Genomic DNA, 16,301 nt, shown 5'->3' with positions numbered 1-16,301 from the left:
CCCTGGAAAATCTCATCAGTATGCCCTGTATTTAAGAATTCAGGTGATCGCTTATCTCCTTCTCGATACAGGCCAATAAGTCACCTGTGCATCATAAGTAAGTTGCTGGAATCTGTGTTAAATACAGAAGTAATCAACCATCTCAGCAAAAATAACCTTCTTAGTGACACACAATATGGTTTCCATTCTGCTATATCTACAACCGATGTGCTTACAGTTATATCTCATAGGATTAGCTAATCTCTTGACGGAGGCAATCTTTCTAGGGCAATTGCTCTTGACATTGATAGGGTACTGAATAAAGGTTTACTTCAGAAGATCTCCAGTATAGCTGGAAATGTCTTCTCAATCATTAAATCATTTCTCTCTGATACATTCATAAGAGTAGTGGTTGATGGGCAGAAATCAGAGGCTCTTAGTATTAAAATGCTGGAGTCCTTCTGGGCCCAACTCTCTTCCTGACCTACATTAATGATCTTCCAAATCACATCCTTACATCATTCGTAGACATTTATGCTGATGACACTACCATCTATGGTAGCACATCTAAGACCATAAACGACTGAGTTCTCTCTGATTCTCTTTCCTCTGATCTTGAGCACGTGGTACAATGGGGAAAGAGGTGGCTTGTTACTTTTAATGCATCTAAAACCAAGCTTTTATCTTTACATTATCAACACTGATCACCGTCTGCCATCAATTGAAATGAATGGCTCTCGTCTTGGGGAGGCCTCATGTTTTGACAAGCTTCTGGGTTTGACTTGAGATGGAACACGTACATCAAATCTGTTGCCAAGGACACTGGAAAAATGGTGGGAACCTTCTATCGATCCAGTAGCTATCTCACTGCTGATGCAATTCTCTATCTATATAAGAGCCAGGTTCGTCCAAGGATGGAGTACTGTTGCCACATCTGGGCAGGAGCTGCTAGAAAGGACTTGTCCTGCCTTAATAGAGTTCAAAATAGACTTGTAGAAGATGTCCTTTTCTCTTCCCTGCAGCCTCTATCTCACAGAAGAGATGTTGCGAGTTTGTCTCTGATGTATCGTTATTTTCATGGAAAGTGTTTGACTGAGCTTCAATCTATGGTCCCCCCTCGCCAAACTTTCACAAAAAGCACTCGTGTAGCTGAAAACACTCAATAATTCCGACTCTTTATCTGTGCCTAAACCTAAACCGATTCCATGAACAAAGCTTCTTTCTTAGAACTGCACGCCTGTGGAATTGTCTTCTGTTTTCCTGCTTTCCAACTGACTACAATATGGTTGTCTTCAAGTCCAACGTAAACAAGTTCTTGATGAGCCATTTCACTTAAGTTAACAAATTTACCAAATTTCCATTACTAACGATTACTACATTGTCCAATTGATTACTGTACACTCTTAACCCTTATCCTCGAGTGGTCTCTGGGCCTTGATAAGTGGTGATGCCTATTTAAAAAAAAAAGAAAAGGCTGCAGAAAACGTTCCATGCATAATTTGCGCATAAACATACACCAATCTGCAATAGCGTCATTTGATAAAATTTAGCATTCCTTATGTACAGTGGTGTAATCTTCATCCACACACACACAAAAAAAAAAAGTCATTAACATTTTGTTTTTTAAATTTTTAAAGTTTAACATGTTTCAAACTGATAAATTAATGCACAGTAAAAATAATTAAATTAAAACTAAAATCATTTTTATTTCAAATTATTTAATCAAGTAAAAAATCCAATTCTTTTACTCAATTACTAAATTTAAAAAGATTTTTTTTTTTCATAGTATTTTCAAGTTAAATCTTATTTTTACGATATTTTTGTTAAATTCTTAGGTAATTTGCTAGAATAACTTTAGTTCAGTACATGGAATTTTAATAAGGATAAAGATGGCTACTTAATTTTCATGCATCGAAAACCAAGCTTCTCTCTTTATCAGAATTGCTCTGACCCACATCTGGCCCAACTGAAATGAATAGCACTCGTCCTGGGGTAGCACCGCATCTTGACAAACTTCTGGAACTGACCTTCCTTGCTAATCTGAAATGGAACACATCAAGTGTGCCCTTTTTCTGATGGAGTTCAAAACAGACTTCGAAACCTAGTAAGTGATCCACTTTCCTCCTGAACATTTTGCCCTAGCCACAGAAGAGATGTTGTGAGCCTGTCTACTCTATCCTGGCAAGTGCTCATTTGAATCTATGGTTCCCCTTTGTCAAACTTTCACAACAAAAAACTGGAGTTAAAAATCAACAATTTTCCCCACTACATGTGCCTAAATCTAAAAGCAGATTCCATGAACAAGACTTCTTTTCTAGAACTGTCTGCATGTGAAACATTGTTCCATTGGCCTGTTTCCTGACCGATCATAATATGGTATCAAACAAGTTCTTGGTGAACCGTCCCCTTAAATAATCTAAATTCTACACCATTAACGATTACTAATGCTTGCACCTTACATTCATTAACCCTTATCCTTGAGTGGCCGCTAAGCCTTGATAAGCGAGTACTCCTAAAAAAAAAAAAAAAAAAAAAAAAAAAATGCTCTCTGCTTATATGCATTAGTGGTTCTTAATGTAATGTGTCCAATATGGAGTTTAGTTAGTACCATCTCTTCCTGCATACATGACAGGTTGAGGAAGGTAATAATTCATAAAATCATAAGCATAACAGACAACAGAAACCCAAGTACGTCCAAGGATGGAGTACTGCTGCCACATTAGGGCAGGTCGATTTTGGAACCCCGGTGAGGCAATGGTGATGATAGTTGGGGTTCGACATAGAAAAGACCTACACGAAATAAGTTCTCAAAATCGTTATCTTTGCTTGAAGAAATGACTTTAAAAGTTGAAAAATTGAAACGATTAAAAGTTTTTCGGTGAATTGTCCAGAACGTCCCGTCATCAAAACAATCCGTACTGTTAAGAAAATGAAATCATTATTTAGAATATATTTTAAACTACATTTTTAAATAAAATTAATGAGGATAATGAATTAATAAAATAAATATTAACTGTAAAGGCAAAATTATGTTTTTTTTAAATAATAACGACCAAAGTTCGCTTTTTTTCATTTCAAGAACTTTTTTGGGGTGGAAACATTTTAGATTTCACCGTCGCAAAACACGCTCGTTATTGATATTGAAAATTAACGTTTGTTTATTATTTAATTTGAAAACATTACGATTTAGTTTAAAATATATTTTATATTTCAAGTGTCTGCAGTGAATTTAAACATTTGTTTTATCTTTTTTAATTTGTTTTTCTATTAGGTTGGTGCAAAAATAATGACATTTTTTGACGTTCACTTGAATGTCAAAAACATTTTTGCACCCACCTAATATTTCACATCAAATTCTATTTGAAATTTTTATTAAAATATGGTAATACTCCAGTTTTATATTAAAAGAAAAAAAAAATAATCCATACAATTTTATTCTACACATTCTTTACAAAATATAACCACAAATTTTCAAGTTTTTCTACTTAATAAAAAATACTTTGTAGAAAATTAGTGTCAAATTTTAATTTCTTTTGTTTTTAAGCAGTTTTTTCTTCTAAAATTATAGTTTTAAAATCAGATAACCACAAAGATTAATACGAGTAAATAAGGAAACTCCTTTTAAGAAGTTTCATTATTTGTGCATCTATATTGTGCTAAAATAACTTATTTAGAAAGCCATTCTTAATATGGGAAGAAGGTTGTATTGTAACTATTCTGTACTTTCACCTAAAAATTTAATAAACAAATTTCCTAAAAAATTAATTTAACTTGAAAATACTATTAAAAATAGCATAGTAACAGATGCACAAGCACTGGTTTTTCAAACACTATACACTCGTTTAAAATGGCACAGCTACAGCAAGAATAAATCTCTTTGTGGATAAATTCATGTTATCAAAGGAGGGGCTAAAGTCTGCTAAAAATGTCTAAACTAAACACTACTGTGCCTCTGATTTGGTTTGGTCCTCTCTTCAATACATCTAATTCAACTCTACAAAGTTTTTCATTATTTCTTATAACTAGCACTTATTTTTTCACGTATGAAACTGGAACATAGCCTAATACAATCTCCTTCAGTTATAATCCATTTATTTATTTTGCTTTTCAGATTAGAATGTCAGTAAAGCACGACGTTCAGTTTTAACCCATGGTTCACAAAATTTGCTGGTCACCCTGTCATTTGGAGGAAACAGCATCCAACTTCACAAGTCATCTAGTTTAGTTATTTCCTTGAAAACATTTATCCCCACTTAAAAATAGTGAGATTTCTAAGTTAATTGCCAAGGAAATAATTAGTATTCGGCAAGCAGTCAATCCACAATTGCCCTTGTTAAGATAAAATTATATAGGATAGAAGGTCAATATATTTTACTATAAGAGGGCCAAACAGATTGATTGCTGCAAGAGATTTCCTGTCAAAGTGAAAAGAATGAAGGAACAGCTAGACAGACTGATATATCTTCTTGTAGATATAAACTTTCTGTCTTGAGATGTGATGACTTTGCAGTAAAGTGCAAGACAGAAAATTGTCAAACAAGGCACATAATCTGCACTTGCCCTCCTAACAACGATGTAAAATTAATTCTAGAGATTCAGAGAGATTGCAGGGATTGTGGAAAATAAAATAATATATTGGTATTTATTATGTAATCTGCTATGGCTATATTATTAAACATGCAAATTTTCCAATTTTCAGGTTCCACTAGAAAAACTGCCATTTACAGCAATTTTTAAATTGATGGAACAACAAAAGCCTAACAACATTTACTGGTCCTTTGGGGAAAATTTGTATCAATAATTATCAAGATTTGCCTCAAGTAGAATTCTAAAAAATTAGTGTCCCTCCCGATCATCATTATCGGACAGTAGAAGAAACAAATAATTTAGGTGTGAAGACCAGAGGCTACTTTTTGAGTATACCGTTGGCATTTCTTGTGGAAAAGTTAACTTAGAAAATTGGGCCGTTGAATCAAGGAAGATGGCTAACATAAGCCACAAGATTAATGTGTCTATGGCCTAGAGTTGTCTATCCTCAAACACTATGATAAATTTGACCAAAATGTTTAATTTATCATCCAAGTGTATGCAGTTAGTTGGTTTGAGATAAAAATAACAACAGTATATTTTAATATGATTCAGAGAACAAAACAGTCAACTGAAATTCAAATTACTGTTTTGAACTGTTCAAAATATAGTGCTTTTGCACTACTTTCGGAAAATATATCGATGATAAACCCAGATGAATTGGATATGAGAAGAGGGCATTCAAATGATTTTGTCCATTAGGTAAATAAATATTTATCCATTAAATTTTATCAGTTTTCTTTTACCCAAACAATAGTTTGTTTTATTCATATTACACCGCAAAAATATAAAAAAGTGTTTTCAAATAATTTTTTTTTTTTGTGTTGATTTTTCCAGAAATAGTGGCCAACTCAAAAAAACAAAACAAAAAGATTACTGCTATCAATTTTGCAGCCACACTGGTCAAATTTGATTGATTTTTCTCAAAAAAAGTTATATATGGGCAGGAAGCAAGACAGACACATTATTACAAAGTCATCGTGCCAGCAAATTAGACCTTCATTTTCCTCAAAAGGAAATTATACAGAGCAATTTAGTTCTATTATAAGTTTATATTATTGCCTCTAATAACAAATTAAAATACATGGTTCTGTAACTTGTATCAAGTTGTTATATTGTGTAATACATCTCCACATATATTTTTGAAATGTGAAATTTAAAAGACTTAGTTGCTAATTAGCTTTTTTTACAATTTTTGTTTAATCAATGCAGTAAAAGTTGAGATATTTTGATAGTTGTGATCCATAATTAAAATTATAATTCATGTATTCATTTTTATATCAATGTATTTCATATAAATATATCAATTTTAATTGAATATTTTAGAAAAATAGTGAAATTTCAAAGTCAGTGTTGTGAAAAATGCTATGAAAATGAAGGATTTTTCAGCATTTTTCTACACGATTTTTAAAATTAAATGCTCAATTTTCTGTTCAAGATGAGAATCTAATTTTTGGTATATGTTCTTATCACATCAAATCCCAACTATCATCAACCAGTGCCATGTTGATTTTCTGAAAAAAAGTTGCAAATCGACCTGCCCTAATGCCACATCTGGACGGCTAAAAACAGCCTATCCTGCCTTGACAAAGTACAAAATAGACTTTGTGGCTTAGTGGGGGATGCCCTTTTCTCTTCCCTGCAATCTCTCTCACAGAAGAGACGTTGCGATCCGGTCTTTGTTTTATCATTACTTCTATGGCAAGTGCTCGTTTGAGCTCCAATCTCTGGTCCCCCCTTGCCAATCTTTCACGAAAAACACCCGTCTAGCTAAAACCACTGTCAGTAATTTTCCCCACTCTTTATCTGTGCCTAAATTGAAACAGATTCCATGAACAAAGCTTCTTTCTGTGGAACTCTCTTCTGTTTGCCTGTTTCCCACCTGATTACAACTTGGATGTCTTCAAGTCCAACATAAACAAATTCCTGATGGACACTTTATCAAATCTCCTATACTAACGATTACTACGATACTATCCCATTGATTACTGTACACGCAATAACCATTATCCCCGAGTGGCTTCCGGGCCTTGATAAGTTTTTTTTTTTTTTTTTTTTTTTTTTTTTTTTTTTACATGGAGTTCACTGCTTATCAAGGCCCAATGGCCACTCGGGGATAAGGGTTATTGTGTGTACAGTAATCAAAAGGATAGTGTAGCAATAGTATTGGAGAATTGGTAAGGTGTCATTACTTAGGTGGGGGCGGTTCATCAGGAATTTGTTTGTGTTGGACTTGAAGACATCCAGGTTGAAGTCAGGAGGGAAACAGGCAAGCGGAACAGAGTTCCACAGGCGTGCAGTTCTAAGAAAGAAACTTTGTTCATGGAATCTACGTTTTGATTTAGGCACAGATAGGGAGTGGGGAAAATTATTGACGGTGGTTTCAGCTAGTAAGGTGTTTTTTGAAAAAGATTGGCGAGGGGGGATCAGAGAATGGAGCTCAGACGAGCACTTGCCATGGAAATAACGATAGAACAACGACAGGCTTGCTACATCTCTTCTGTGGGAAAGAGGTTGCAGAGTAGAGAAAAGGGCATCCCCCACCAAGCCACAGTCTATTTTGTACTCTGTCAAGGTGGTGACCTCCATGTAAAAAATAGATTTCTTTAAAAACTGAAATATGTTAAATAACAACTCTGGAAATCTTCAAGGCAAAATTGAAAAAAATTTTATAAAGAAATATTAAAATTTCCAAAAGACATTCCAAAACAAACTGAAAAAGGTGTTTATATTCATTTACAGAACAAAACGGGGAGGGGGGGGTGATACCAATTATAGAAATGACTTTATACACAGGGCATAAAAAAAAATCTACATAGGGAGAACTGGCCATTTGAAAAAGAAGTCTTAAGGAATAACAATTATAGTCATGAAAACGGCATACATTCTCATAGGTTGATGAGTTTAAAGTTAAGAGGTTTGTGTGTAAAGTTAGCTGCCTAGTAGTCTTTATGAAGAAATAGCCATATTTTTAAGGGCCTTTTATTTTTTTAATGGAGAAAAAGTAAGGGAGATAAAATTTGACAAAAATAAATTAAGTTAACGTTTTTTTCAACAATAGATTTTTGTTTAGAAATGGAACTGAAAAAAAATTATCTAGGTAAAAACTTTTTCATTGGGAGAGAAAATAAAGATAAAAAAAAAAAACAATGCAATTTTCTTTAACATTTTAGTTTAGTGGTTTCATTTTTCAATGTAAAAAAAAAAAATCTTTGTTAAAATTAAAATCAATTGTTGAAAAAAAAAAAAAAAAAAAAAAGAGGCCGACCAAGTCTAAGATACATTTGGTGAATAGTTTGTTTTTTTTAAGACAGAAAAAAAAAAAAAAAAAAAAAAAAATTGAGTAGAAAATAACTGAAACTATAGATTTTTTTTTTTCTTTTAAGTCAGCAAACTTACCAGCAGATTTTGTAGTCAAAGGTGACTTTTTTGTATTTAGAAAAAAAAAAAAAAAAAAAAAAAAAATTAAATGGGTGGGCAGTAGAAAAAATAAATAAAAATAAAATAACTAATAACGTGCGGCAGCAGCAAAACTGACACACTCCGGTTAATGGAGAAATACGAACACACACACACACAGTCTGTTTGGGTCTTTTTAAGTTTTTTTTTGGATTGGTTTTTATTTTTGATTTTTTTCAATTTTTTTTTTTTTCTTAATTAAAATATTAAATAAAATGTATTCATTTTTTTTGGTTTCTTTTTTTATAACTTTTTAAATTAATTTATTTTGCTTTAAAAAAAAAAAAAAAAAAAAAAAGTCTTTCATTTTTTTTTCTTGTCTATTTCGTTTTCTTGCCTCTTGGCTTCCACGCTTTCATTAACTGCCAGGAGAAATATAAACCAAGGCCGTGAATTTGAGCTGAGATGGCGAGGAACATGAACCAGATGAGAACGGCCGGGAAGCCAAGAATTTGAGCAGTTTGTTTTTTATCCGTGATGTATGCGATGAGGTCATCAGCTTGATCGACGAGACCATAAATAACGGGCACAACACCAAACACAATGCTGCCAGTGATGTACTGTTTCAGAAGTAGGAGGTCGTTCTTGGGCATGGCCTTCCAACCGAGAAACGCAGCCAGTAAACTGATGAACCAGATGAACTCCCACGGACGAGCATTGGGGACGTCCCATTTGCGCACAGATTCAAAGAGAGATGTACCAACAAAAGCAAGCATACAGGGTAGAAGACGGATGAACATCAAAAATGACATCATTAAGTGGATAACAATGTCGAACCTGAGCCGAGATTTGTTGATGCAACTGTAAAAATAAAAAATAAAATAAAAATAAACCTCAAGGAAAAATTTTATTTGAATTCAAAAGACAAAAAAAAAAAAAAAAAAAAAAAAAAAAAAAAAAACATGGAGGTGCTTGTCAAGATATAGTCTACAAATGGATTTTTTTAAATACATCATTTTAAGCAAAAACAATATTACATACTTAATTGTCATGTCGAAAATAGTAATATATCTAAAAATTATGAAAATTCATCCAGTAGAACAACTGCTTTTGTGTATAAAAAAAAAAAACAAAAAAAAAAAAAACAAGTAATCAAAAATTCTTTTCGGAGTTATGTCCCCTTCTTTTAGTCTCCTACTGTATTTTATAACATCTAAAATTTTACCCAATTTTCCATAAAAATAATTTTAACTATAAATAACTTTCTACTCGATTTTTTTTTTGTAATTTTTGGATATATTACTATTTGATATGACAAGTACGCAACACTGTTTTTACTTAAAAAAAATTAAAAAAAAAAAAAAATCAATCTGTCAACTGTATCTTAACAAGCAACAAAAATAAATGCAATTCTATGGTTTTGGCTGCTATTAAATTTGTTGTTTTTATGCAATATAAAGACTGTGCCATTGTCATTTTATGGAAAATGCTGGAAGGTGGAAAACGAAAGTTTGTGGATTTTTTTAAGGCAAGTTTCATGAATATTGAAATTTTTAAGGCAAGTTTCATGAATATTGAAATTTTTAAGGCAAGTTTCATGAATATTGAAATTTTTAAGGCAAGTTTCATGAATATTGAAATTTTTAAGGCAAGTTTCATGAATATTGAAATTTTTAAGGCAAGTATCATGAATATTGAAATTTTTAAGGCAAGTATCATGAATATTTAAATTTTTAAGGCAAGTTTCATGAATATTGAAATTTTTGAATAAAAAGCAACTAATAGCAACTTATTTTTTTTTTTTTTTAATGTTTTTGTTTAAATGGAGATAAAATATTTTGATTTTATTTTTATAATAAACCATTTATGTTTTCTTTATGAATTTTGTATTAGGATTAAGGCGCTCAGCATTTCAGCACCTTCCGGCAGTTCCCTGTAAACTGCTAAACAATTCAGATGATACTCCTTTATACTGCATATTAAGAAACTAGCAGAGCTACCTAGTGTTTCTAGGGCTTTAATGTCCATGTTGCTTGACAAGTGGGACAAACTATGTTAGATGCAAGAGATAAAACAGAAGAGTTATAGAGAAGCAGGAAAGTTAACTAAAAATAATTTTACATTACTGAAATAGAAAGAAAACTTAATTTCCTGTAGTGAGTACACATTTAAATACTAAAACAATAAAAAAAAAAAAAAAAGTATACAAGTTGATAAATGTGAAAATACTAATTTGAGGTGTTTTGTCTCGCATAAAATTGACAGGAAAAACAAGTTTATTGGATGAAAATCTATTGCAAAAAAAAATCTTTCTCTCCTCTGACGTCACTTCATGCACTGGCTGTCATTTGCATATGAGTCTTGTCGTTACTGCTACCAGCATTAGCGGTTATGTTACATTAAGGTACCTGTAAAACAAACATCCCATTGACATTTTAACAACATCTACTTAAATATGTCAAAATGCTACGTTTTTTTTTGTTTGTTTAAGGTTATAGAGATGACCTTTTCTGTGCAGCATGCAGTTATGAAAGAGTTCTTAAATAATAAAAAGATATGAGGTGCCTTCAATAAGTTTCCAGACTTTTTCTATATGGGCACTTTTATTGATAGTACACATGAAACTCTAGCCCCTTTGGAAGTAATCTCCTCCAGGTGCAATGCACTTGTTATAGTTCTGGAAGACCCCATGGAAGTCCTCTTGTATGAGCATCTCAATGATCGTCGTCACAACCATAGCCTCTAGGTTTTCCTTGGGTTTAGGAAATAGCCAAAAGTCACAGGGAGCAAGGTCTGCACTATAGGGAGGATGAGGAACTGTCTTGATACCCATCTTGGTCAAATAGTCTGTGACAAGGATGGAATTATGGACTGGTGCATTGAGACATCCTTCGCGCAAATCTTCCACATCTTCAGTTCCTCACAAATAATTATGTGTACAGTTTCACATTGATATCCAACTGCGCACTTAATGTCTATAAACACACGACAGCCTTATATATGAAATTCTTTATTTGGCCAATCAACTCTGGTGTTATGACTTCCTTACTCCTCCCACATATCTCAGACTCCCTTGAATCTCTTATGCCACTCAAAAACTAATGCTTGATTCATGCTAGATGATCCAAAAGCAATCTGAAGTATTCCATACTTTTCTGAGGCATTTTTTTTAAAGTTTAAAAACAGAATTTTGTTGCATATCATTCTTCTGAAGTATCCCCACATCCAGATTGCATTTTTGAAATTCACCAGCTGTGACAATCCAGCTTTATTAGGGTGTATTCGAATTCCTGCTGTAGTTGTTCATTTGAACCTGAAATCATAAAAAAATTAGTCAGATGTATAAAGTAACATACTGAATTTTCAAGAGTCTACGAGAATTTTAAATGCCTGTACAAAAACATCTGGAAACTCATTTAGAGCACTACATAAATAAAGTCCTTAAGAGCAATGCAGATTTGAACACATCAAAAAATTCAAACAGGAAAGTTTTGTTTTATGTGCAAGGAAAAAGGATAACATCAGTTTAAAGTTCAATTTACATGTTGGTGCGTGTTAGAACAGCTTTTAACAATTGACTTTCTAAACAATCTATCTCTGGCCAAGTCTTCAAGTCCATTTGTTTTGCTTCCTCCCATGTTCTGCTGTAAACTCAACCAAACTTCACAAACCAAGCAGAACTTTCTTTTGGGCAGCTTTTCAATATTACAACCACTGGTCATCACTATTCACTTTCAAATGTTTACTTTCAATAAAGTTCTCCCCAGATCTTTAACTTAACATCATCTATTGCTTTGTGAGCAAGTACTAAAATTAACATACAGATTTGACTGACTAATAACGTTGGAATGGAATCCTGTCTAAGATGGTACACATTTGGAACATTTTTGAAATTTGTATTTGGATTCATCGAACTACTGTTATCATCTTGAGTCATTTTCACGTTTTGATCGATGTAACCTCTGTCCTTCAGACGGAATTTCAAATGGAACCCTTCATTTACTTCACAAGGGTAGCATTTTCTTGTTCCATCAGCCATGTCTGGATGAAGGTCCTAAGTAACACGCAATTGTATTGTTTCGGTCGCCCACACTGAGAATTGAACCTTCAAGAGAAGGTCACTTTTACAATTGATTTTTCAAGTACTCTAACCACTGCGCCACGGGACACACCTGAAGAAGGTTACATCGACCGAAATGTTGTGAAAATAATATTCAAGATAACAGTTGTCCAATGAATCCAAATAATATGAATAACGAATCCTCATCTCAAAAAGTTAGAAACAATTTTTTTAAATTGTTCATGGAATTCATATAATTTTTTTTTTATATGAAATTTTGAGAAATAAATTTTATGTCATTCAACGCTAAAAGCTGTTGAATTTCATTTGTCTTGACTACATAGTTTCTGTGATATAATTTTTAAACACCGTCTTATTGTTTTTACTGAGATGGGTCATCCTACTGGATGCCAGGCACTCACATGTCATTACAGATACTCCAATAGATTTTAAGATTTTAACAGATTTTTTTTTTTAATTTCAAACATTTTAAGATATTTTTTTTGTTAAAACCTTTAAAAGAATTAAAAAAAAAAAAAAAAAAAATTTTAAAAGTCTTTATTTTATTTATCTTTTTAATTTTTGTAAAAATTTTAAAACAGACTTAGTGCAATTGTTTGTAGCTTTTACACTTCGTTTACTGCATATATTTACTTGGAAATTATATATATATAATTCTTTTCATGAGTCCGGTTGCTCCTATAATTATTGGAATGATGGAGATCTTCCTAAGATTCCAGTTTCTTTTCATATTGTACATAAGACCTTGGTATTTTGTTACCTTCTCCCCCACAACTCTGTTTAAGCCAGTATCATTAGGAACACTGACTTGAACCATGGTTGCTACTTTCTCATTCTTGTCCCACGTCAGGTTTCATAGCTGTGTGTAATTTTTTCAAAATGCTCAATGAGAATAAAATTGATTAAAAAAAAAAAAAAAAAAAAAAAAAAAATTAAAAATTGCATAATAATATTATGCTTGGATGTGTTCTATGAAAGTTTCAAAATCCAAATATACACAGGTTTCAAATTAGGAATGTCTGATTTCTAATAACACCTACAGGGAACACTAATTGAAACATATGTTGAGGACATTGCCAAGGCTGCTGCAAAGAAGGTGGGCTCTCACTACCATGCTAGAAAGTATCCTGTACCTCTACAAGGCCACCATTCACCCATGTATGGAGTATTGTTGTCACATTTGGACTGGTGCATCTGCTATTAGTCTCTCACTCTTAGATAGGGTTCAAAAGAGTCATCAACCTAATAGGTCCCGCACAGTCAGCTAGGCTTCAACCTCTGTCCCATCAACAAAATATTGCATCCCCCTGCCTGTTTTACAAGCATTTTAATACTAGGTGCTCTGACAAACTACAAGCCATTGTACCCGACCCCAATAAACCTTACAAGCAGCAAAATCCCACCCTTACAGATTCTCAGATGCCAGAAAGCCTTCTACTCTAATAGCTTCCTCCCTAGGACTGCTAGACTTTGGAATTCCTTTTCAGGTTCCTGCTTCCCTGACTGTACTGACATGCAGAAGTTCAAGTGTAATGTAAACGGACATCTTGCTGCTCAACTCCCCACATAGTATCCCTGCAAATTATGTTCCAGATAATAGCACCTGACATTAAAGTGACATTGTGCCTTGTTTGGGGTGAAAATGCAAAAAAAAAAAAAAAAAAAAAAAAAAAATTTAGTTTCTATAATTGACCTCGTTCATTGTATGGATTTTTAGCAGTATCCTTGTTAGAATTGGGTGGTATCACAACTTTAGTTAACATGTCGGTTTCTTTCTTCATACTTTTTGGTTGAGTTTTGTTTTAGTTTTTATTTAAGACTAGCAAGGGTACCCGGCGTTGCCCAGGTGTTTGGAGGTGTAAAAGAAAAAAGTGTGAGTAGGAAGGGCAGCTCGAACACATGACACGAAGGCGGAAAAGAAAGTGGGGGGGGGGGAGAATTTACCGCTACGCTACGAAACCATAGGAAGTGAAAAGCATTTTAATTTAGCGATATAAATCAAAAAGTTGACTAGCTAGCAAGCGTAGAAATAAACGTTCAGCTTTCACTGTTTTATTTATTTATTTCTCCCCACGATGTTGGGGAAACAAAGCTCCCCAAAAAAGGAGGGAGCTCTCAAACGAATAGCAATTGCCTGATATAAAGGCAATTCCCCACATTGATCAAAGCTAATTACTTTCAAGACGTCTCAGCACAAAAGGCCGCTGATGGCTTTGCTTTCGATTAGTTTCACTTTTATACGAAAAAGCCGAAAGTTAAAAAAAAAAAAAAAAAAAAAAAAAAAAAAAAAAAAAAAAAAAAAAAAAAAAAAAAAGGAGCCAATGTTAATTAGCAAAACAAAAAAGAAAGTAAAACTTCTGGACAACGTCACATTTATTCAACTGGTATTTTACAGTGATAGGACTAGTGGTGGGACGATTAATCAGAATCGTAAGACTCATGTATTTTGGGAGGAATCGGAATCGCATCGTTAAAAAATGCTGTAGATTTACGATTCTTTCATTACGATTCTCTTATATTTTTAAGTTGAACTGTTTGTTTGAAGTGAGATTAATGCTGTCAAAAATTTATGATAAAAACGTTATAGAACTTTTCATAACATATTTAATATGATAGAAGAATTTTATTAACTACTTTAAAAGGTAATCTTTATCTAAATGAGTTTTGCCGTCACGTACATAGGCACTGTCTGTTTTGAAACTTTGAGGCCCATAATTAGTTAACTATCGGTCAGATTTTCTGAAGTATCAAAAAACATCAACGTTAGAACTACATATTATGCTGACTGACGGTTCCGCTTAATATCTTTCGAAAACTACAAAAGAAAACAATCATTTTGCTATCTGTTAAATAAATGCGGAAAATGAATTTTTTTTTCCTTTTAGAAATTTACACTTCATTAAAATATTCTGCGAATGAAGCAATTAAAGATTTCTTTGCAAACTAACTAGTCACTCAGAACCGTTCAACTAAAGAACTGTAGGGGCTTGGTCGATATTCACCGATACCTGGTATCACAGTTGCGATGTGAGCATAGGTAAATGTTTCTCAACCCCTAACAAAAAATAAAAAGGTTGTCAGAAACAGCATTAAGGCAGAGGCGATTTCAAAGTCAAATAAATAAATAAGAATAATTTGAGACGATTGAATATAAAAGGCTAAATATTTAATCAAAGATTTAGTTATTTTTAAATTTCATTTAGAAATAATATTGTAGAAAGTGGAATAAAAATCAGTTAGCGATTGAAACTGAAAAAAAAAAAAAAAAAAAAGTTAAATTTTAGAGTTACCGAAGCTAAAGAGAAAATAATACAAAAAAATGAATATCAAAAGATTAAAAAAAACTTGAAATTTGATGTTATTGTATTTTTGTTGAATTAATCATGATTTACTTTTTCTTTATATTTTTTTAATATATAAAATAACTCCTGAAATTGATTGTTATTAATTTCATGGTGCATGTTTAATTCATGGTTAAAATATGTTTTTTGGCTTATCTTCAATGAAAGAAATTTTATGACAAATCAAATCGTTTTCGAAATTCCCTTAATTGTATTTCCACTTTACCAAATTTTTTCTCTACAAACTTGATTATATAATGGTATATTTCAAAACAACAATTCCATGGGAATTGGAATCATACTTGGTACCGGAACCGTTAATCAACATTTTCCTGGAATCGAAAAATATTTAGGAATCGTCCTAACACTAGATAGGACGATTTCAAATTTTCCCCGGTTCTGATATACAATTACCGATTCTGTTCTAACTTCCAGATTCAAATTAGAAATAGAGTTGCTTTTTTTTTCTTTTTTTTTTTTTAATTAAAATTTTTGATTATCGCAGAAAATCCAAATATGCATATATTTTTGTAAATATAAAAATATATGTGGTTGGCAGTGAAGGGCAAAGGATAAATTAATAAATATTCATTTTATTAAAAACAGCAACAATTTTTTTTCTGTTCCTGCACCCTTAACGGCCATGAAACATGTAATAACCTATGCCAAATAAATTGAATAATGGGAAATTAAACTTAAAAAAAAAATAAAAATTTAAAAAAAAAAAAAACATTAAAAGGAATTGTTTTTGGCATCGGAAAATAGGTACAAATTTTTCCGATTCTGATACACCCAAAAAGTTATTTTGAAAATTCCTGATTAATTGTCGCAGAACAAGTACATTATAAATATGAGCATTATTAAAACATGTAACATGGTATTTGAAACGCAAACTTATCAATTGGACAGAGACA

The 16,301-nt window shown here is 32.4% G+C and overlaps 1 protein-coding gene across 2 annotated transcripts in view; it reads right to left on the bottom strand.

The window, feature by feature from the left end:
• Positions 1-8,297: 8,297 nt before the first annotated feature.
• Positions 8,298-16,301, bottom strand: part of LOC145241351 (protein jagunal-like) — a 41,486-nt gene continuing 33,482 nt past the window's right edge. For both annotated transcript variants that reach the window (XM_080104220.1, XM_080104219.1), the window contains one exon: positions 8,298-8,826. In XM_080104220.1, coding sequence (XP_079960346.1) covers positions 8,346-8,826 — 481 coding nt within the window. In that variant the 3' untranslated portion in view covers positions 8,298-8,345. The remainder of the gene's footprint in view (positions 8,827-16,301) is intronic.

This window comes from Euprymna scolopes, chromosome 20 (assembly GCF_053919585.1).
Source record: "Euprymna scolopes isolate OS-2025 chromosome 20, ASM5391958v1, whole genome shotgun sequence".
Lineage (NCBI taxonomy): Eukaryota > Metazoa > Mollusca > Cephalopoda > Sepiida > Sepiolidae > Euprymna > Euprymna scolopes.
This window is presented reverse-complemented; position numbering and strand designations above follow the sequence as displayed.